General features: G+C 54.6%; 5 protein-coding genes across 5 annotated transcripts; 1 reads left to right on the top strand and 4 right to left on the bottom strand.

Moving 5' to 3' along the window:
• Window positions 1-9,270: 9,270 nt before the first annotated feature.
• Window positions 9,271-9,699, bottom strand: IUM83_03720 (RNA-dependent DNA polymerase; the record flags this gene model as incomplete). Its single annotated transcript, XM_067927748.1, has 1 exon — window positions 9,271-9,699. The coding sequence occupies one exon, from the start codon at window positions 9,697-9,699 to the stop codon at window positions 9,271-9,273; it is 429 nt and encodes a 142-aa protein (XP_067795424.1).
• A 43-nt stretch (window positions 9,700-9,742) lies between these two features.
• IUM83_03719 (uncharacterized protein) lies at window positions 9,743-10,712 on the bottom strand (the record flags this gene model as incomplete). Its single annotated transcript, XM_067927747.1, has 2 exons — window positions 9,743-9,877; window positions 9,987-10,712. The coding sequence occupies 2 exons, from the start codon at window positions 10,710-10,712 to the stop codon at window positions 9,743-9,745; spliced, it is 861 nt and encodes a 286-aa protein (XP_067795384.1).
• Window positions 10,713-10,939: 227 nt separating this feature from the next.
• IUM83_03718 (Retrovirus Polyprotein) lies at window positions 10,940-12,202 on the bottom strand (the record flags this gene model as incomplete). Its single annotated transcript, XM_067927746.1, has 1 exon — window positions 10,940-12,202. The coding sequence occupies one exon, from the start codon at window positions 12,200-12,202 to the stop codon at window positions 10,940-10,942; it is 1,263 nt and encodes a 420-aa protein (XP_067795385.1).
• Window positions 12,203-14,873: 2,671 nt separating this feature from the next.
• On the bottom strand, window positions 14,874-15,701 carry IUM83_03717 (bZIP transcription factor 1; the record flags this gene model as incomplete). The annotated part of the gene is made up of 1 exon (XM_067927745.1): window positions 14,874-15,701. The coding sequence occupies one exon, from the start codon at window positions 15,699-15,701 to the stop codon at window positions 14,874-14,876; it is 828 nt and encodes a 275-aa protein (XP_067795208.1).
• Window positions 15,702-17,185: 1,484 nt separating this feature from the next.
• On the top strand, window positions 17,186-19,985 carry IUM83_03716 (Carbohydrate esterase; the record flags this gene model as incomplete). Its single annotated transcript, XM_067927744.1, has 2 exons — window positions 17,186-17,460; window positions 18,725-19,985. 2 exons carry the CDS (start codon window positions 17,186-17,188, stop codon window positions 19,983-19,985), a joined length of 1,536 nt encoding a protein of 511 aa, XP_067795386.1.
• Window positions 19,986-23,356: the final 3,371 nt, after the last annotated feature.

The following is a 23,356-nucleotide window of genomic DNA, read 5'->3' as shown; positions in this document are numbered from 1 at the left end:
ACCTTGGTCGCCTCGTCAATCGGGTTGGTCACGATGTTCGAGACCAAGTATGGTGCGCGCTGCGCGTAAGCATGAACGTCATGCTTATCATGCTGCAGGTCGAGGAATTCCGCCCTCGACCGGAACTCGTTTTGCGGGGGCTCAAACGCTTGTTTGAGCTCCTCTTTGAACACTTCGTACGTGCTGAAACACGTAGGATCGGAGAGTCGGCGTCCATACGCCCAACGCCTTGCGCGTCCGCCAAGGCAGGACATGGCGAACGCGACTTTCGACAGCGGGTCGACGATGCGTCGAGCCGCTATGGCTGTGTCGAGTTCGACAAGCCACCGGAGGAGAGGTTCGCCCTCTCTTCCTACATAATTGCTCACGCTCAATTTTAATGATTGAGCACGCGGTGTCGTCCCCGACGACGCCGTCACTGAGGAAGCAGCATCACGCTGCTCCTTCATGATGAACCCCAGAGCAACACCATGTTGCTCCGTCGGCGATAGCGTACGCAGCATCGTAGCTATCGCCGCTTCTCCAATGACTGTTGACAGTCGTTGGAGGGCCTCCCACTCTGGGTCAGACAGGTGGGGGCAATCCGCGCGTGCAACATGTGTTGCAGGCGTGTTGGAGCTCTCCATGGGCACCTCCGTGCTCATGTGGTTCTCGGCTCCGCGTTCGTACACCGCGTACGAACGTCAAGCAGTCGGTCGTTGGACGGACTACAAAGTGCTGCCAGGTGTAGTGGATCTAACTTGACTCTCTACTTTTGCTTACACGTTGCGCAACGTGTATGAGGAAGCGTAAGTACTTAGTAATTACTTAGGTTAATTATATTTGAATACACAAATATAAGTTAAGTAAGAAAGGATTCCAAGTGACTTAGATTAGGTAAAATGAGAACTGTATTGTTTGTAAATTGATCTTCCTCTAAAATCTACTAAAACTGTGTATCTTCTATGAAAGGGGTTGGCAGCAGCTGGCTGTCAGAGCCCCGCCAATATGCACGTCTCTAATTGGTAGAAAGATGCTGCTTTCTACCAATAGGATCTTTGGGTAGGTGTGGCCCACTCATAGTGGTGGCCCAGTTCAATGTATCCATTGGTGTGACTGACACCAAAGTGAGGAAGTATCTCAAACGATTTTAAGAGATATCCTATCTGTTAAAATCACAAGTGGTTTGTAGCCACTTGTGTGTGTAACCCCGTTACATACGGCATAGGTATTGATCATTTCGGTCACACTAAACGGTCCATGCCACATATGTGCCAGCTTGGGCGCATAACCTTCCTTGACTCTGTCGAAATACAACCACACCTGCATACCAGCTTCATTATGTCGATGATCTGCGCGACTTTGGATCGCGTCACGTAGGCGCCCATTGTTACCAAGTCGCTGCGTTCAGATTCTGAAGTTACCGCCACCCCCGCTTCTCGTTGTAAGGCTGCGCTCGCCAATCGATCTGCACTCTGATTCCAATCTCGCTTCATATGCCGGAACTCGTGATTAGGCCGAGATCGTAGTCGCTCCATGGCCGTTTGGCGTAATATCTTTAAGGCAGGGGCTTTACATTCGATCTTTTTTTGCATCTGCCTGATAACCAGATTGGAATCACCGCAGATTATCAGTCGTCCCCGGTATACATGTAGATCGGCCAGCAGATTGAAACATAGGAGCAGACCGTGATATTCTGCCTCATTCACCGTGAGATCAGTCTTATACTTCGTGGCGGCCGAAATTACTTGCCACCCGGGCAGACTCCACACAATCGTGCTGAAGGCTCCGCCGTTACCTTTCACCCGGGCCGATCCATCGAAGCTAACCACTAACAGTTCCTCATCAGGTTCCACCGTGGGTGGGGGCATCGAGATGATCTGGCGAGGCTGCTTCCTGGGTGAGATCGAGGTCAGGATCGAATCGACTTCCTCACGGGGCGTGATGATTGCAGCCATCACACCCCAAATCTCATCTTCGCCTTTTGTACATTTCACAATCTCCAACATCCAGCTCGAGAGTAGGCCGCCCATCTACCTAACCGGCCTTGCAACCCTGCAGAATTCATCAGCCACGCCAACGTCGAGTGGCGTGTCAACACCTTGATCGATCCGGTCACGAGTTGCGTGTAGCAAATATGCAACATTCTGAGCAGTGTCGACACTTCTTTATCCACAATACCGTAGTTTTTCTCGTTTGCCTTGAGCGTGCGACTGGTAAATGTCACCGGGTAATAAATATCACCATATTCTTGCACCAATGCAGCCGAGATCGCCCACTTGCTAGCATACACAATCAGCACTGGTTCTCGATCGGGATCGAAATGTTGCAGGATGGGTGCGTTGATGATCTTGTTCTTCAGTACCGTGAATGCTTCGGTTGCTCGGACCCACGTATCTTGTCCCTCGTCGTCGTCCCCTGTCGGGTTGATTTCGGTATTGATCTTAGACACCTTACTCGCTTCGAAGAAGTCAGTCTCCCGGAGTTCGTACAAGATTGAAGCGTAGATCACGAAATCTTCGATGAACCTGCTATAATAGATGAGGCTACCCAGGAATGATTGCATCGATCTCAGAGTCGTTGGGAAGGCGAAGTCAACAAGGGACGACAAGTCCTTCGGCTGAGCCTCCATTCCTTCCGCCGAGACCCTATGTCCCAAGTAGTCAACCTTCTTCAACCCCCAGAAGCTCTTCGCCACACTAATAGACAGATTCCACTCATTACAGGCGTCCAGAAGTTTGTCCACTCGGTTGCACAACGTATCCCATGACCTTGCCGTGACCAAGATATCGTCGATATAAGATCGACAACATAGCACCAATTTTCTTCTTCCCCACGTCTGGTTCACCTTCGCGAAACAGATCCACCGGGCTGGGTTGATCTTGATCTCTCAAGTTTTGGGCCTGTTAATTTTGGCCGTTTGTGATCTTCAAGAAGCCATACAGCGCGTTATCGAGTAGTCGCTGATAGATTTGAGGTGCATTCTTCAATCCAAAGGGCATTCGGTTCCATTCAAACAGTCCAAATGGTGTGATAAATGCTGATATCGCACGGGATCGATCTGTCATAGATACGACCCAGAACCCGCTTGCCATATCCAACGAGCAATACCAGAGTACTTTCTCGAGATCATCGAGTAGGTCGTTGATCAATGGCATAGGATAGACCATAAGCCGCGTCAAGCTGTTGATCAGATGGTAATCGATGCAAAGTTTGATGCCAATCCCATTCTTCCTGATGATCATAACAATAGGCGATGCCCACGGCGAAGTAGAGTGCTTGATGATCTTGGTGTTCGCCACATCTATGTAGCAGATCGCCCCTTCTGCGGATGGTGGTAAGGTGTTACCTTTACCGATCAGTAGATGCCGCCGGCGCCAGATGATGCTCCGTAGCAGGTCGATCTCTTCCTGCGTGTTATCACTAGGATCTCCCACCTGGATATCCTCAATCTTGACGTCTTCTGTCGTGGGTGAGACTTCCGGAAGGACCACTAGGTGTCCTTCGACATCTTCCGCGTAGAGATCGCCGCCTTCCATTATGCAGACTTGTTCGTCCTCATATTCGATGGATGCTGAATGTGTGTTCAGATCGTGATCATCGGTGGGTGCATATTTACGCCCCTCGGAACTGTCTGCCGAATTCTCCGCGAGACACGCGGTGTCACATACCGGATTTGTAGTACCGCATACTTGCGATATCAGTGGTCGAGTGCATTTTCTGTTCGTCGGCGTGGCGGAACCACCCTTCCGCGTGTCGGTGCCATGGAAGTCGCTTGTGGCGGAGTCATAAATTATATCGTCTGGGGCAACGATCGCTACCTCTCCAGATCGACTCGGTGGGCGCTTCAAAATCGCGGTTGGAAATTTGTAAAGTGGACGATCCACGTCCGGTCCGTGCACAACTTCCAGATCTGGGGTGGCGCCATCTGCGTCGGTAGTTACCTGGTAGGCCACGTTCTGCCACTCAGCGTAACGTCGCGACCCGACCGAGATATATCCAGGTATGCAGGGTATGCGATCCCCAGCTAGCCATACTGCAATCCTTGTATCTCGCTGGAGCACTAGCTTGCGGTCACTCACATTATCTATTTGCAGGTAGCAAATCTTACCGGGACCAGCAGCGACAGTAGGCACCCAGCGATCCGACGGCACGGTATGTAACTTCACCTCTGTTGATCCACCAACGTCGATCTCGCAATGTTTACCCAGGGTTACTTGTTCCACTTTGTCTCCATACAGAGGGCGTCGTCCTGCGAGTTGAATTCGGACTTCATCTGGCAGACAAATCGATCCATCCACCTAATCAAAACGGATACCGGCCGGTACCATGACGTCCATGCCTAAGATCAGGTCTTGGCCGCCGGTCGGGGGACCCACCCAAGCATCGAAGAAATAAACCAATGATCCAGCAAGCGTGATCTTGAGGCGGGTACGACCTTCCGTCACGTACGGCGCCTTTCCCACTCCATCACATTCTAATGCTTGACTATTGTCCACGTAGCACCCCACCTTACGAGCAAAGGCGGCATCTAGAAGAGACACCTCGGCACCACTGTCAAACAACAGAGTCGCTTTCTCATTGTTGACCTTCCCCATAGCTTTGGCCTGCTTGAACTTCTTGTCAGGCACATGGTATTTCCAATATCCTCGTGATTCTCCGTGCGTGATATCCAGCGCCATTTTCACGTTTGATCTGGAGTATTCATCGATCTTGTGAAGGCTTGATCGCAGCAGTAAATTTTCCATGAAATTCACATGTCTTGTCGATCGCCTCGTTTACCGTCGCTTCCGACTGCCTCTCGACATATGCATAGACGCAGAACTTAGAACGCTCGGCTCGTACCGGATTCCAACCCGGCGAGCGCCCTAGTTTAACATCTTCTCCGCCGACTCCGGCAGCATTCCCCCCGTGTTTGGTAGGATTGTACCATTGACGGATCAAGTTGTAAAATTCTTCCATTGGGCATTCGCCGGCTTCGTGAATCTCACCACACGCCTTGCATACGAATAGGCATCGATCTGGTGGATGACCTCTATTTCCACACTTGTTACAGGTCAGTCGTTTCCAGCATCCAAGATCGTCATGTTTCCTTGACCCACAATGCGAACACCGCTGAGGCGGCGTCCCCTCGTCCGTCGATCACATGTTCCGTTCAGGCAGGCGATCTTGCTTTAAGAGATCTTGCGCTTGGTCACGTGGACGTTGATCTTGGGATCTTTCCTGTTGCGTAGTCGCCGCCAGATATACTCGGTGAAAGCTCTCGTCCGCTGATTCACCTGACTCTTCATCAGAGTCGCTGCTGTCACTGGGTACGCGGATCGCCCGTGTACCAGCAGCTGCTGCAGCGGTCTTCTGACGGAACCATACACGGTCTTACTCTGCCTGACTTTCGCGCGCTGGCGAGATCGCAAGACTTCTTCCAGCGTGTCAGCGTCAGGGATTCACAGCAGGGCTAACTGGTCGGCTAGATCGCGGTCGTCGAGCATTTCGATAAAATACTCGACGTGCTCGCGTCTGACATCCGTCGAACCATCCTTGACTTGAAGACGAGCACGAAGGCCGGCGACATTATGGTGGTACAGGTACTCCAGGGGCGACTCATCAGATCGCTTTCGGGCATGATAGTACTGCCGTGCTACCGAGACTCCTCGACCACAATATTGAATCTGAAAGCTTTGGTGTTGATCCTTCCACGAGCTACGGGTAGCGCGGCTCAGCTGGCGGTACTAGTTTCGAGCTGACCCCGTGAGAAGATCCCCGATCACCAGGCACTTTTCTTCATCTGGTGCTTGGTCGCGGACGAATGCCGATTTTACCTTGCTTATCCAAGATCGGGCTCGATCTTCATCGCCGTCCTTCCCAGAAAACTCCTTCAGTTTGGACATCACTGACACTCGTGGTGTGGACAGTGTCTGTCCGCTTGTAGTGGTCGTCGCAGTAACGACTGCCGCTCGGGCTGGTTGGCCGACATCGAGGTCGTCGGGGTCATATTCCCAGGACGAGGCGGGCTGGTTGGGTGACCCACTTGACACCATTTCAACATCCTGATCTCCCGCCGATCTTGACTTCGACTGCCCTTGGCATACACGCTGTTCTTTCAGGAACCTTTCCATAGCTGCCTGGAAAAATGACTCCAGTTTCTCTGGCGAGTGACGCTCTGAATTTGTCGATGCCTGCCTGATTGCTCTGTTGGATGTAGGCGTCGCTAGGTCTGCACGGTCAGCTAGATCTCGTAACATGCCTGCACCAGAAGGCCCTAGTGTCATGCGCGGCGAGTTTTCCAAACTGTCTGACTAGACATCCTCAGTGGCGGAGACGCCGGCGGCGATGACGTTGCGGTCCGTTCCCCGGGTGTAACCGGGTCGATTTTGCCGGCGTCAGCGCTAACTCGATTGTAGTTGGCTTTGATCGGGCTGATTGCTCCTGCGGTCGCTTTGCTTCGCCAACAAGAGATGTCAGCAGTGTGAACAGGCTCTGCACAGTGTGTTCGATCTTGCGGAGTTTCAGATCGAATAGAACATCCGCTGCGAATGACCCGGCAAGTATTCCGGCCTCTTTAAGAGATGCATCAGTGCGTTAGCTTCCGTAAGCTTGTTCGACACATGCACTGGTGACGACACGGGTCCTCGGAGCTCACCAAGAATCTTCGGGCGATGGACACGCATCACAGTGTCCTGGATCAAGAAGCATGCAGCTCCTTCTTGTAGTACGCAACCGCGAACTGATCCTCGGACACGATCGAAGCGAGATTACCACGATCTTCGGTATCCGAATCTGGTGCCTTGATCTTCTTCCGCGAGGACTTCGGTTTAACAGTCTTCTTCTTTGCTGTCGATTTCGCACTGGGTGGTTGGGTGGACGATCGTGCTCCGACTTTCGCCGGTTGACTTTCGTCCGGCGGGTCTAGATGCGGATCTAGACCCGCAGGGGTCCCCGAGGGGACCTGGGGAGAAGGCCGAGGTTTATCTTCGAGGTCCGTAGCGGGACCTCCCTCTGTTCCGTCGGTAGCGCTCCTCCCAAAACTCTGCCGCTCCGCGGATCGATCTTGATTCAGCGGCGTCGTCGGTGATCCGATCTCCGTCGACACCTCACTCCCTTGTCCAAATTCGCCTTCCGCATCCTCTTGAGGGGACTCACGGTGAAATCCCGAGTCACCCAAAGATCCGGGCACGCGAACCATTGTGGCGAAGCGGCTCCTCGAAATTTGTAGATCGCGGGGGTCCTCTTGCACACAGCGCCCGAACTACAGACTAACAGGAAAAATCAACTCTGTTAAATCTGTTACCATGTCCTAGTACTGGCCCTGTTTGTTTTCCTACACCGCTAATCCTGGCGCCCTATTACTGGCTCCCTGGACCTCGCTGACTCTCTATATGGTGTTTGCGTCATCAGTGGGACTGAAATTCGGTGTCTATCTTCAAGATCAGCATCATCCCTTCCAAGATCGATATCGTCGATCCTGATCCTTCCGGGACACCACTCTTGTGACTCTGACACTCTTCCGAGGTATTATATCTCTAGCCCTTGATCAGTGGGTTGAGATCGCGGTGTAATTCAATTCTCCGCTGCACCACAGTGGCCTTCCCACCTTAACAGCGGAAAGAGGCTCTGGTAGAGCGGGCGGTGGTCGGATACACCGTTCGGATAGGTCATAGGTGTCGTTAGCCAAAGAAGTTAAGTAACTACAATGTACCGCACTGAAAAACGAAACGAGGATGTGCTGGTTACTTCGAATTGTGCCAGTGTAGCTTTCTCCAACCGCACTTCCGTTCCCATTGCACGTCCACCGTGCCCACTCCGTTCTCCCAGCAGAGTTGACCGTCAACACCTAGGTCAGCGAGTTGGGGCCGACTGCCAGCAAGCGCGAGCCGTAGTAGCCAACCAGACAGCTACTGGCCCATCGACCAGACGCCCTCGAGATAGGGACGGCAAGGAGGGAGCGTTTTCGGCACCTGGGCTCCGGTATCCACAGGCTGCCCCCAGCAGGTCCAGTCCGGATATACAACATGCACATGGGAGGAAGAGGTCCGTCACCACGTGCCGTTGCGGCTCGCTCGGGGCTCTTCCCACTCGGCCAAGGTGCGCCTCATCTCCAAGCGTTCCTCGTGCCCCCGTGGTCTCTCCCCACGGTCCCGCCACCCTATTCGACTAACATACACTCCTTGTGCGCTGCCCGCCACTATCGCCTACCTCACGGTTACTCCGTGCGCTAGCCGACCTTCCCCGCGGTCGCAGTACCAGACGCTGGAACCCGTGCTCTTGCGGCGCAACTCTGTATTAGCTGAGACTAGTTACAAGCCTGTAACCAAATCGCAACTGAGGGTCGAGCTGCAGCCGCAGCTCGGTGCCCCCACTTAAACTACCCCCCGTCGACCTACCTACTCCTACCTACGGCGCCTTCCTACTCCTACAATCTGGACCTCTCGCCCCCCCCTCCCCCGGGGTCTCATCCCCGCTCTCGTCGCTTGCTGGCCGCTCGCTGCAGCCGTCGATGTCGCCTCGCCTTCGTCGATACTCGCTCTCCGTCGCCGTCCGCCGTTCACCTCTCCTCGCGATCTTCTGCCGTCGCCGTGCTTCAACTTGGACCTCCTTGCTGTGGCTCGAGCCAGCTGGCTCGCTCCAGTCACCGTCCGCCGCCCCTGCCACTGATGTGGTCACCGTCCGTGCCGCCGCTCGCCATGTTACTCGATCGTCAAGTCGATCACCGCTGGTGTCGACTCAGACTGCTCACGTTGGCCACCGTCACCCGAATGACGCGACTCCTGCCTACACGCCATCTCCACCGACAAGATCGTCCGCGATCTTGCCTGCGTAGTCCAATGCTTCAAACTCTGCATGTGATAACCACCGCTGCTCCGTAGGTCCGCCCGGTGTGCTGCTGAACTCGACTTCGTGCTTCACTTCATAACGACCCGCACGGTTTCGTGATCGCCGTCGTGCTCGCTCGACGATATGGCCTTCTGTCCGCACCTGGAGGAGGGCGGGCATTGGTTCTGGCCACCTCAGCCTGTCTCGTCCTCGAAGCATCTCAGCCACGGCCCCAGCCGCGGCCGCCGCCGTCCCGCTCTCCGCTGGTGAATCACGAGTTTCGGGCGCTCGCCCGTGTCTTCGCTTGCTGCCGCTGGTGTCTAACGCCGCTGACCCCCAGGCCGCCACCACCGTCTCGAATCGCTCTCTCTCCAGCGTGGAGGGTGTCCGCACTGCAACGAACCCCACCAACACCGTTTGTACCCATTTCATCTCGCACGACGTGAAGTCGATCTTCACGCCGTTGCGCAGCATCCAATCTTAACCGAGGAGGAACTCGTCGGCAGCTCCTTCCACCACCAACGCGTCGACCTCCATTTCCTGGCCGTACTGCGTCAGGAACTTGAACCTGCGCACACCCAGCGCGCGCGCTACTGCCCCCGTAAAGCCTTCAATGTAGTCAACTGGCGGAAGCACTTGTTGCAACACGCCCTCCTCTTTCCACGCCTCACTGGCGACGCTATACTGCGCACCCGTGTCTAGCTTGATACTCTTCCACCCCGTCCTGGCCTTCACTATCGCCGTTGGTAGGGCGTCCACCGCCGGGGCATGCACTGCCCGCAGTCGTCCGACTCTCACAGGGTAGTCACCTCCGCTAATCTTCTTCACGCTCGGGCCTTGGTACACGCTGCCACTGCAGTATTCGTACCGCTTCTCGTGCCCTCGCCGGCCACGCCGCTTGGCCACCATCTCTGTCGACTGTGGGGCCACAAATCTCACAGCTTCAGCTTCCTCACGCGTCAGGGCCCGCGCTGATGTGTCCCTGCCACATCTCGTCGAACACGAAGTACGCCTCACTGGGGCACTCTCGAGCCGCTAGCCACGCGAGCAGCTCGCGTTTCGCCTTCGCCCGGGCCTTCGTCACCACCTTCTCATATCGTCGCCGCGTCCGGGAAGCATGCAGGGCCGTGGTTGCCGCCTTCGCGCTCCCGTCACCCTCGCCGTGTACCGCGGCCTCGCCAATACGAGCTCTCAACTGATGCTCCGTTCGCTGCAAAGCCTCGAGCGCACTGGTCATGTACGCCCTCCACTCCGCCGCTTGCCTGTATTGTTCCTTGGTTAGGGGCATCGTTGCGTCCGTATGTGATCATCTCGGCCGTGTTCACGTTCCCCGTGTCCTCCCTCACCGCGTTCCCGTCCGAGGCTTCGGTCGGCAACCGTTTGCCATTCGCCGCTCCACTGCCGCCAGCGCTGGCGACCACGTGTTCTCGATCGGCTCTTCGCTCACGCCGAGCCTTCGTCCGCTCCACCCGCTTCTTCCGTCGGCGCCGCTGCGGGTCAGTCTCGTGCGTCTGTACCGCCTCGTCTTGTAATGTGCTCGCCCCTGCCAGCAGCACGCGTCTCCTCTCGACGTCCTTCGCCTGCATCTCCTTTTCCAGCGCCGCTTGGACCTTACTCGGCGTTGCTCTGCTTCCTGCGACTCCGCTGTCACCTTGCGTGCTTACCCACGTATCCCACTGCTTCGTCACCGCCGCGGTCACCTCCTTCTCGTGCGTCCCGCCGGTCACACCGCCGTCGTACTGGCTGCTCTCGGCGTTTGCCACCTTCGTCTCCGGCTGGCCATTCTCTTCTTCCGTTGCCGGCGTCTCCGTCGTTGCGCCACGGCACTCCGTCGCCTGTGCTGCGGGCCTGGCCGGTTCGCCGGGTCCGTCGTCGCCATCCCCAGTCCGAGACCAACCCGCCGTCGCGTTGGTGGCTCGCAGCCGAGTAGTAGCTGCTGCGCCATCCCCAGACTGAAGACCCACTGCCGCTTCCGTTGTCACCTCGTGCGCAGTTTCCGCCGCACCATCCCCACTCTCAAACGTCACTCTCCGCTGGTGGCCGCCGTACCGCTGCTCCGCCGGCCGTAGTTCTCCTTGCTTCACCCGCACGGCCGCCGGTCTTCCTCGTCTTCCCGATCCCGGTTTAGCGAGGCGTAGGGTCGGGTCCCCTACGCTCGCTGCTCGTTTCCCTGGTCGTCACCTCGCGCCTGGGCAGATCCCGCTGCCGTCGGGGTGCCACTCGCCGCCAGGTCCGCCGCCTTCAAGCCACAGTCCCGGGCAAAGTGCCCTGGCTTACCACAGTAGAAGCAGAAGTCGGCCCCTCCTGCCCCTCGCCGCCTTCTCTCGCTCAGGTATCTCTCGTGATTGCGCAGGCGGCCTTCGCGCGTGGCGAGCGCAGGGTTATTGTAGCCGTCGCCCTGCCCCGCCGTGCCGCCGTACACGCCCTCGATCTTCAGCGTCTTGGTCGGACGCTTCCCATCGTATTCCGTTGCTTTCTGCCGCTTGTACCGCCCACCAGTCTGATCCGGTCCGTTGCTGGGCGTTTGAAATTTCAAACTGCTAGACGTGGTCTGATTGGTGCCGGTGGGTACCAGCTGGAACCCTGGTGGGATCGCCTTCCACCATTCGCCCGCACTGGCTTTCCCTCCGTCCACTGGTCTCCCTTCAGTATCGAACCGAGGCTGTTTCGGTGGCGTACCCCACGCCGGGCCATATCCGGTCACCACATTCCCCAAGTTCCTGTCGAGCCCGGACTGTTCCTTGTCGTGCACACTTGGTGTAGTCGCCGCCAAGGGGCCGCGCCCTGCCGTGGCCTCCCTCGCGTCCCACGCTGCGATGGCCGCCGCCAGTCCGACTCCATAGCCTTCTCCATACTCCCCCACCTGCGGGGTCGCCACGTTCAAGGCTTCGTCGAGCGTCCGGGGCCGATGGCCGCGCACGTGTGTCGCCCCCGCCACGCTGCTCATGCCTTTGAGGAACGCGCTCACCTTCCAGTCGTCGCCGATCTCCCCTCGTTCCGCGATTTCGCGCAGGGACTGCGCGTAGTCCACCAAGCGCTCTCCGCGCATCTGTCGCCGCGCATTCAGCAGATCAACCACCTCCGGGCCGGACCTCTGCGTCATATACTTCGTCCTGAGCATCCCCGCCAAGGTGTTGATCGTCTCCTCCTCCGGGGGCACCGACTCCATGACCGTGGCGAACCAGCGCTTCGCCTCGCCGTCGAGGTTCAGAGCCACCTCGTGGTACAGCTGCGCGTCGGTCCACTGCACGCCCATGGCCACCGCCTGCCGGCGCACCTCGGCCCTCACCGTCTTCAGCCACATTGTCACGGGCATGGTGTCGTCCAAGCCCTTGAACTTGGTCAACTTCAGGGACTTGGGACGCTCGCGGACCACGATCTGCTGCGGCGTCACTCCTGCCGTGCCGCCCATCGCTGTCGCTTCCACCGCCCGTCGCGCAGGTGGTGCCCAACCAGATCCAGCTCCACCGTTGCCGTACGTCGTTCTAGTTGGCCCACCGACTGCTTCGCCAGTCGCGCCAGACGGCGCGCCCCCGCCGTCACCCCTCGTCTGGGCGCCTTGACCGCTCGTGGGGCGTCCACCGTCACCACCGCCGGCTTGGTCGCCGCCCCGGTTACCAGACGCTCGTCCTCCGTCATTGCCGCTTGCCGCTTGCCGCGCCGACGTCGCTAGGCCCCGCTCCGTCCCCTATCGTCACGCTCGTGCCGCTGGCAGCCCCAATCGGCGTGTTGCCGGAGGCGCCGCGGATTTCCTCCGTCTCCAACGTCACGGTGCCGCCGTCGTCCGCGTCCACAGTGATCGTAGCCTGCTGCTTCGCCCGCTCTGACGAGCGTCGCTCGGCACGCTAGTCGCGCGCAACCACTCCCACGTTCGTAGTCATCTCTTCCGTTCTCTTCCGTTAACCTTAAATCATACAACACGTTCACACTTAGCTACCCGTTTCCGTCCTCCTTACGTACTCCAGTTCGCCTGCGGGGTTAAGCCTCTGACGCCAAGCCCGCAACAACTAGTCCCCATAGTTGTGCCCGGAAGGCGCCTGTCATGACCACCATGTAGCTTTCTCCAACCGCACTTCCGTTCCCATTGCATGTCCACCGTGCCCATTCCGTTCTCCCAGCAGAGTTGACCGTCAACACCTAGGTCAGCGAGTTGGGGCCGACTGCCAGCAAGCGCGAGCCGTAGTAGCCAACCAGACAGCTACTGGCCCATCGACCAGACGCCCTCGAGATAGGGACGGCAAGGAGGGAGCGTTTTCGGCACCTGGGCTCCGGTATCCACAGGCTGCCCCCAGCAGGTCCAGTCCGGATATACAACATGCACATGGGAGGAAGAGGTCCGTCACCACGTGCCGTTGCGGCTCGCTCGGGGCTCTTCCCACTCGGCCAAGGTGCGCCTCATCTCCAAGCGTTCCTCGTGCCCCCGTGGTCTCTCCCCACGGTCCCGCCACCCTATTCGACTAACATACACTCCTTGTGCGCTGCCCGCCACTATCGCCTACCTCACGGTTACTCCGTGCGCTAGCCGACCTTCCCCGCGGTCGCAGTACCAGACGCTGGAACCCGTGCTCTTGCGGCGCAACTCTGTATTAGCTGAGACTAGTTACAAGCCTGTAACCAAATCGCAACTGAGGGTCGAGCTGCAGCCGCAGCTCGGTGCCCCCACTTAAACTACCCCCCGTCGACCTACCTACTCCTACCTACGGCGCCTTCCTACTCCTACAATCTGGACCTCGCCCCCCCCCCCCCCCCCCCCCCCCCCGGGGTCTCATCCCCGCTCTCGTCGCTTGTTGGCCGCTCGCTGCAGCCGTCGATGTCGCCTCGCCTTCGTCGCTACTCGCTCTCCGTCGCCGTCCGCCGTTCACCTCTCCTCGCGATCTTCTGCCGTCGCCGTGCTTCAACTTGGACCTCCTTGCTGTAGCTCGAGCCAGCTGGCTCGCTCCAGTCACCGTCCGCCGCCCCTGCCACTGATGTGGTCACCGTCCGTGCCGCCGCTCGCCATGTTACTCGATCGTCAAGTCGATCACCGCTGGTGTCGACTCAGACTGCTCACGTTGGCCACCGTCACCCGAATGACGCGACTCCTGCCTACACCAACAAAAGCGTACTATCTAAGGTGCACTGTTGTTGTCGGAGGTGCGGCTGATGTCCTCCTGATCCGGGTATGTATCCATCCAGTGAGCAATGTCCGCTTGGAGGGACGCGATCGCTGTCGTCCAACGCGAAGGCAGTCGTGCCATGTTATCTGTCGTTACTTGGGTGCGCTTCTTGGAGTCCATAGCGAGGTTAGCTAGTCCGTACGCAGTCTGGCTGAAGTGGCGTAAATGATGTGACCAAGAGGTCACCATTAAAGGCGACTGGTGTGCCACAAGTGCGATGCGTCTAAGTCGCATGCGATGGTCTGAAAACAAAATAGTGTAGTGGAAGGAACTATCCCGTCATGTATCACGGTCAGTGATTGATAATAGGGGTACCTAAAGCTAATAATGCGGTAATAAATAATCTAATAGTCATATAATAGTCAAACTATTCGTGCCGCGGGAGGATCATTTTAATAATAATATGGAAGTATTAGTTTAGATTGGGCTCAGATATTAATATCTGATGGTGGGATGGTTTAGAATAACGGTTCAAGCTGCGCCTGACTTCCCAGATCGAGTTTGCCATAGTGATGATAAGATACTCGAACGGACAATCCCCGAGCTGAGATGCAAGTCCTGTTGACCAAAAGGTGATCAAGCACATGGAAGCTAACAACGGCGGCAGAGCTGCTTGAGCGCTCGTCATCTTGGTGGTCGTCAATATTGGTGATCGACAGTAGTAATACTACACAAATATAGCAGTACTGTTATATTAGATCAGGTTGTTGCCCCGGATATATTATTAGATTATCAGATTAGGATGTAGTCATCGGGTATTACTATATTAGATTGGTCAAAAACCGTCCTACTATCAATCTCTGGTCATGGTTCTTCGCGTGCTTCATACTTGTTGTTTTCTGGAATGTGCACGTCAGACCTATGCTTTGTAATCGAAGAAAATACGATCGGAATCAAGGAGAAACGAGCAAATATTCATTGATTTCATCAAATGAAGTTACCGTCCGGGGTGATGAGAGCCTCGCTGAAGAAGAGCGACACATCCGCTAAACTGACCAGCAAGTTGAGCAATGGGGTCAACAAATCCGCTTGCGTATGGAATCTCACCACTTCGTCGCTGCTGTCGTCCCAGCCGAAGATCACCGTCCCGCGCACAACAAGAGTTTGACCCAGGATTCTGGTGGCAATGGGCGACCAATCTCCTCCCTGGGCGCCACCTTTTCCATCAGAGTTCAGGTGCGGAAACGCGTATCGGAGAGTGTTCCAGCTGACAGTAATATTAGTCGACGTGCAGGCGACCAAATCGCGTTCGGTTGACATCATCATCCCTCGAAGCTCCAAGCGCGTGTCGCCACAGAAAAGTGCAAAGCGCCTCCAGTTTTCTATCTGCGTGTTCACGCCGGGGAAAACGCCATTTCCTGTATCCGGGGCCATGATTCCGCTCAGGAATTTGGACGCGGCTTCCTGTTGAGTCCCAGAACAAGCTACGAAATTGTTCAAGTGGCGAAAGTAGTCAGCAGCAACAGTCCATGGGGTCTGGGATGTTGGGATCCGGAACGAACTCTTGCATCTTGATTTGAGGTCTTCGATCTCCATCCGCAGCTGAACAATGGCAGTTTGAGTATCGGCTACGAACTTGAGCTGTTTCGCTCTGTAGCGAGCCTGGTTCACACGACAGTGTTTTCGATGACGAATCTTCTGTTTGAGAGCTTCAGCGATGATGACACTTTGTAGATCTGCATCAATCGGGAGGTTCTCTGCGTGGATTGCAGCAATGATCTTGTTTACCGCCTTCACGTCGGACGGATGGCACATCGGGAGGCTACGGGACGATGATATATCGTTCAGAGTAATTCGCTTTTCCTCTGGAGATGAGTCAAACGTAGCCGTTGACGCTACAACTCGAATGTGGGATGCATCTGTTCGAACTGTGTGATGATGCGGATGGTACCTTAGCTGCTGCAGACACGACCTGGTTTTGATGCTGGCTTCAGTTCGCCCAGAACTCACGAGTTTTGTCACCGAGTTTGCACGAGGTCCCTCGGTCCGCTGTTTAACGTCACATATCAGCTTGTCACTCAATGTACGAATGTTGGGCGGGACGAGTATGCATGAGTGCATTGCAGTGGGAGGTGTGGAGGAAGGCAGGAAGTAGTGAAATGACTTGTAAATTTGTCGGACGTGTGACTCGTCGCTTACGGGACGTCGCGTAATAGACAGGCGTGTTTACGCAGATCTACAGTAGATCAGCTTTTCCGCTTTCGATTTGAGCGCCTGGTCATCATATACTGTGAGTGATTGGTTGGACAAAGTGGAGCGATTCTAAATCCCTAGAAAGTGCGGGAATAAAATTTGGCGGGGGGGGGCGGGGGGGAGGGCACCAGATTTTTGATTGGCTCCCAGACTGATGCAGGTCCTTTTTTGGCGTATTTCTAACCAAATTAGTATTGTTTTATTTATTTTTGGATACAAAATCCAAGATAATTTTAAAGTGGCAAATCTTCACAGAACATATTTAAACCAATTAAATGCACTCATCTGGAACGCTGGAACGGCTTAGGTTTGTGAGAACAGTGGTGTTCACCATCGCCAGTTGCATTCTGTTCGACGCTGTACATACTATGATTATCATCGTGACTAAACACTGCTACGTCACGTTCTGGTGATTACCGTTATTTTTATGCGCTCAGATATTGTGGCTTGAATCCGAGAGCATAATTCAAGAACGACGAAGCACGATCTATAACCCCTTGGGGCGGTAACCGAGTGGCTACGATACCGAATAATTATGGATCAAGCGAGCGCGACGTGAACACCTGTCATTCCGATCCGTGTACCCGTTTACGCTGTCCTAACGCCGTTGAATGCCATTTTTGCGGCTTCTCGTAGCAAAACTATCATTCATTCGATACCAACTGTCCCACCCGGTGTATATGTTGTGCAGGGCTTTATTTCCCGATCCAAATTTAAAACGTGTCCGGGTTTCTATTTTGCGAAAGGTTTGTAATCGGTGAAATCCGTTAAAATGCATACGTATCCAAATGACATTACGTAGGTACCCTCACTGGAGTACGGAGTAAGCAGGCACAACCGACTTGGCTGCCGCGGTCTTTTCATCAGTCCCGTGGTGGACGAGTCGGTTGCTGTGGCTGTCTGCTTGGGTGAGTCGCTTCAGTGCTTGAGAGATCAGCAGATTCATCGAATGGTGTTGTCGTACCGGTGCGCAACGGCTTGAAGAACGACAGGATCGACGGGTTCTTGGTGTACACTTCCTTTTTGCGTGGTCTTTGATGCATAAGATGGCGTTCCAGAACCTTAGCCGCTGGGACGGAGATGACAACCTGGTGCGTGGACCCAAGGGCGAGCTGGAGAATTTCAAGCTTGTCATCGCGAAAACCAGCTTCATCCAGTATTGCTTGACGCAGTGTTACGATGTGCACAAGGAAAGTATCCTGCTCGGCGCCCCGATGAGCCACTGCAGCCTGACGCGGATCGACGTGAGGCCGAGCGACGAGATGACTGGCAAGTTCTCGAACCGAGTCTCGCACATGCCACTCACCCACCAGACGAGCGAGTAAGATAATAAGAGTAAGATTGAGGTAAACCCCAATGAACTATTGACTAGTTTGCGTACGCGAAGAGTGCTCGTCCAGGTTCTTGAGATTTTGTTGTTGTATGTGCTGAACTACTCGCGTCGCCATCGCTGGTATCCTACGCCTACAACTACCCATAGCGCTTCAAGCGAGCAAACGTTCGAAATCGTCAGCACTAGTGAATCTTGGGCTGAAATGAAGAAAACGCGGAGTTGAAGGCAAAAACGAATGTGTATTGATGGTCAAGGCAATAGAAACGCGATATGTACGCTGGGGTTTCTCTCATGGTCAGTGAGCGAGCAAGAACTAGCTCTGGTCTCCGTTTCGCTGGAACGGAGTGTTACATCCAGCGTGGACTCGAATGTGAATTGCTGTCGTCACCTTTAGGCAGTGCACACCTGCACTCCGACATCACTGGGGGACCTGCTGCCCGAGAAGGATCCGAGTGAAGTGATGTCCAGTTTTTCGGCGACCATTATCGTGACCGCAAGGGGCGGTCATGGCACCCGTGGTCGGTTGACTGAAGAGGACGATGCTGGAGTCGAGGTATCCAGCATTGGAGTCGCCGTTAGCGTGAAAGTTAGAATCCCTGGGCTGCTACCGCCGGATAGGCGTCGCTGCGCTGTACGTGGTTTCGGGTGTAATAGTTAGCCGTGTAAAGCGCACTCAAATTAAATCAACTACAACCCACTGTGTTGCGGTGTCAGGGCAGCCTCGGCGCCCGTGACTTCATTCATGCGTACAAAATATCAATACGCGCGTGTGTCTTGACGGCAAGAGTTGTTCCCAACACAGGCAGCTGGTCATGTACCGGCGTTCGCACATTTGGATTGCCAGTCAACTTGCATATACGTAAACTATTTTGGAGCGTATCGCAATCCAATATTTCGTAAGCTAGACGGCAGATGCAGGAACCTACTCGGATGTGCTTGCCTACAAAAGGTAAGTTTGGAATGATTAACAGTGCGCAAAGTAATCCTTACACCTACATGTGTGTATACGACAACGCGTACTGCATCCTCAAGTCGACATTCTTTGTAGTTCCTCTGTACGGCTTCATTTCGTCTTTTGACTCGTCCACCGCACAACTCCCAAGAATCTCGAGCTCGATTACACGGTGTTTCTTCCCCCAGGCACGATGGTCTTAGGTTACTCATTTCTGCTCATCGCAGCTTCAGTAATTGCTCAAACGACAGCTCAATCGACCTGTACACTGACTGGATCCGACACCTGCGCTGTTGAAAGTTTCACATCGCTGTCCGAAGATGGTAGCGTGCTCGTCTACCCTGGAGGCAACACTCGCTGCGCCTTCGACGACTACTCGGACCCAGTGACTGGGTTTACGACGAACTCCACGTACTTTTTTCAGGTGTTCCCGAATACGAACCACGACAAGTCAAAGCTAATGATTTTCTTCCAGGGAGGGGGTGGCTGTACGGATGACAACACGTGCGCCTTCGGTTTGGAGTGCTCGCTTGCTGAAAATGCACTTTTCACGACGGTCGCGACTGTTCGAGGGGCTGGAGTGATTGATCGGTCCATGGTGGATAACATGTTTAAAGACTGGAACGTCGTCTTCGTGCCTTATTGTACTGGCGACGTTCACGCCGGCAACAAGGTGTTCCCTCCGTTCGAGAGCGGTATTGAGAAGAGTTTAGGCAACCCACAGTGCCTTGGGAAAAACTTTTCGATGCATATGAACGGATACAACAACTCCAGGTCGACTCTCGACTGGGCACGCCAAAACTTCCCCGATGTCGACAACCTGGTCGTCGGAGGTGCTAGTGCTGGGTCACTAGGCGCGCAGTTTTTTAGTGCTCAAATCGCGGATATGTGGGACGTCGATGCGAGGGGCACGCGATTCTCGGTTATGGCTGACAGCTATGTCGGGGTTTTACCTGAAAGTCGTCCAGTACCAGCTCTATTGAGATTTTTCGGTGCTTGTGAGAATGGCCTCGCATTCCCCCCAGACATCGCAGCGGTCTGCAATGCTAAGAACGCTTCGGTGATTGATCTCGTGAACGCACTTATCGAGGATCAACCTGATTCCAAGTGGCTATTCGTCAACAGCAAAGGTGACGAGGTCCAGCGGTATTACTATGCCCTGGTCGCGGAGGGTAGCCAGGGCTACCCATTCCCCAATTTGATGCCGGAGGAGGCACTTTATAGGAACATGTCGGCAATTTTGGACGCATACCAAATGGTAAGCCCGCACATTTTCACTTTTTACGTCGAAGGGAACCACCATGTTTTTCTGACGGACAAGAACTTCACGAGCTACAAGAGCGACGCGGGGTTGTATCTTCGCGATGTCATCAAGGAATGGCTGGCATCGAACGTCAGCCTAGATCCTGCCGCTATCACCAGAAGTGCGTCGAATACACTGCTGACCACTAATACGACGCGAGCGGAAACGAAGAGTGGAATGGTAGACGCCAACGACCCGGACTCGACTCCGATAGAACTTACAACTGCGCCATCTGCCGCAGCTCCTTCTGGATGCTAGGTGCTGCAATTGCTGGAATCGCTAACTAAGACGGGGTGTGCATTTACTGTACCTTGATACATGTCAAGACTCGGTCACCTAGTACTTCGTTGGTAGTGTGTTTGCGTGGCCATAGTCATAAATGAAGCAAAAACAACCCGTTGCTCGCAGATCATATTAACGGATTTCAATGAATAGTACCTGGGCCACTATTAACTTTTGCCCACAAAAAGCAATCACATTTGGGAGGAGTACTTCTAAACTGTGTAGGTTACTAAAAACGCGGTAAGTGCCTTGATGAGAGGAACTCGTAGAGAAATTACTCCTAGTCGACAAAGAAAACTTTTTCGGATTCACTCCATAACACTACAGGGAAAATCCTCCACTACAAGTATATCGGATTAAAATGTGCTATTGCGCAATATTGACTGTGCTACAATACTCCAAATATCGTGTATGTTTCGCTCGGTTCGGGGGCGTGAGATGAAGCTGTATTGACATGCCTCCTGCCGGGTGTGGCGAGGAGGTAGCCCCATAGTCAGGCGTCAGGAAGATGAGTTGATCGCGAGCGATTCGACCATTCTTGTGTTCATCGATGCTTTCAGCCGGTCTTGAATGCGCGTGTAGCGCTCGAAGGATGATGAGAGCCATCTTCCAAACAGCTTGATTGCCAAGCTGTCGTCCCCGGCCGCGAAGAAAGCCGTGTCACCACCAACCAATTTTCAGCGAATGAGTCGAATAGCGTGTCAGGTCGTGTCCTTCCAGCACGGCCGCCTGCTTGATCTTGTTGCTGATGTCTCGGGCTTGAAGATATGATGAGGCGCTGATGTGGTATCGGGAAATGAAACCGAATCCAAAACCTAAAGCCGAGACAGGGGGTGAAGAAGACTCGAGGTGCCGGCACCAACTGGCAAGTCACAACCCATCACCAGCCATTGGATCAAACTCCCCGAGCGCTGGTTGGCCTAAATTGATCTGTGACGATGACTCGTCGACGGCCCCAAGTCAAGCGTGGGCGGTTGCAGCTCGCTAAGTACGGTGCGAACCGACTGGCAAGAACCGAACTTATGAGTCGACGGCGCCTGTCCCCAGTCGTCGGTGTGCTTTTCAGCGGCCGTTTGAGTCGTCGCTAGTCCCGTCACATCGCAGAAAAAGGGCAGAAGAGTCCTAGGTTAAAATTGGTGGTCCAAAACGGACGCGTTTATACTTGATATTTGTATTGATCGATAGGAAACTTAAGAAAAGACAAGATAAGCCTTCGGGCAACAATAACAGAACAGTTTTTCCTCCCAACAACGCAAGGGCGACACCGGTGCCTGCAGTGAACGACCTGCAGCTCAAGGTAAACCTGGTAGGTAGGATTATGACTGTCGGTGGGCACATCTACTAGTGTAGCGTGTGTTCATCCCTGGCAGGGCCAAGAGTGTAGTGGCCAGTGTATTGGTAGCGACGAGTTGTCGCCAGGTAGTGGAGGAGCGAGAGCGCACTTGTAACGGGGTTACACACACAAGTGTCTACAAGCCACTTGTGATTTTTAACAGATAGGATATCTGTTAAAGGTTTTAGGTACTTCCTCACTTTGGTGTAAGTCACACCAATGGATACATTGAACTGGGCCACCACAATGAGTGGGCCACACCTACCCAAAGATCCTATTGGTAGAAAGCAGCATCTTTCTACCAATTAGAGACGTGCATATTGGCGGGGCTCTGACAGCCAGCCGCTGCCAACCCCTTTCATAGATGATAAACAATTTTAGCAGATTTAGGAGGAAGATCAATTTACAAACAATACAGTTCTCATTTTAACTAATCTAAGTCACTTGGAGTCTTATCTGATTTAAATAATATTTGTGTATTCAAATATAATTAACTCAAGTAATTACGAAGTACTTACGCTTCCTCATACACGTAGCGCGACGTGTAAGCAAAAGTAGTGAGTCAAGGTAGACCCACTACACCTGGTAGCACTGTGTAGTCCGTCCAACGACTGACTGCTTGACGTTCGTACGAGGTGTACGAACGCGGAGCCGAGAACCCCATGAGCACGGAGGTGCCCATGGAGAGCTCCAACACGCCTGCAGCTCATGTTGCACGCGCTGGCTGTCCCCACCTGTCTGACCCAGAGTGGGAAGCCCTCCAACGACTGTCAACAGTCATTGGAGGAGCGGCGATAGCTACGATGCTGCGTACGCTATCGCCGATGGAGCAACATGGTGTTGCTCTGGGGTTCATCATGAAGGAGCAGCGTGATGCTGCTTCCTCAGTGACGGCGTCGTCAGGGACGACACCGCGTGCTCAATCATTGAAATTGAGCGTAAGCAATTACGTGGGAAGAGAGGGCGAGCCTCTCCTCCGATGGCTTGTCGAGCTCGACACAGCCATAGCGGCTCGACGCATCGTCGACCCGCTGTCGAAGGTCGCGTTCGCCATGTCCTGCCTTGGCGGACGCGCAAGGAGTTGGGCGTATGGATGCCGACTCTCCGATCCTACGTGCTTCAGCACGTACGAAGTGTTCAAAGAGGAGCTCAAACAAGCGTTTGAGCCCCCGCCAAACGAGTTCCGGTCGAGGGCGGAATTCCTCGACCTGCAGCAGGGTAAGCATGACGTCCATGCTTACGCACAGCGTGCACGGTACTTGGTCTCGAACATCGTGACCAACCCGAGAGACGAGGCGACTAAAGTCGTCACGTTCATGAAAGGACTTAGAGATGGGTCCGTGAAGACCTATCTCTTCCGAGAGTACCCGAGTACTCTCGAAGCTGCAATCACCCTTGCCATGCAAGAAGAGTTTAGCCTGCGGCAGGCTAAACTCCATGTAAATGTACCGAGGCCGCAACCGCGCCCGGTAGCGAGGACGGGAGGTCCAGAACCAATGGACCTCTCGAGCGCAACAACTGCTGGTTACCAGCAGCAGAGAGGCAACGTGCGATGCTTCCGTTGCGGAAGGATCGGTCACTTTGCACGGGAGTGCACAGCTCCCATGCCCCCTGGAGGTGGCCGTCGTGGCGCTACTAGGCATCGCCGCGGACCAACAAAAAACGCAAACATCCAGTAGGCGCGGGGCGCCCTACTGGTAGTGCAGTCGCGCGTGCCGACATCGGGCACGCGACACTGAGGACTGCAGCCCCCAGTGAGATCAGCTCTCACTGCAAGAAACAAGATGACAGGCCGAACCTAGTCATCTTGATGGTTTACTCGAAGAGAGCGAGCGACTATCTTCGAGTTTTGGTAGATTCGGGCGCGTCGAACAATTTTGTTCGACTGCGGAGTTTACCGAGTCTTGACTTCGAGGAGGTAAATGTACCTCGAAGTCTTCTGGAAGTGCGACTGGCAACAGGTGCCATCGTGAAGACCGAGAAGCGCGTCGTGAACGTGCGCTTCTCGTACAAA

Source organism: Phytophthora cinnamomi (genome assembly GCF_018691715.1).
Source record: "Phytophthora cinnamomi strain GKB4 chromosome Unknown Contig21, whole genome shotgun sequence".
NCBI classification, from domain to species: Eukaryota; Oomycota; class Peronosporomycetes; order Peronosporales; family Peronosporaceae; genus Phytophthora; species Phytophthora cinnamomi.
This window is presented reverse-complemented; position numbering and strand designations above follow the sequence as displayed.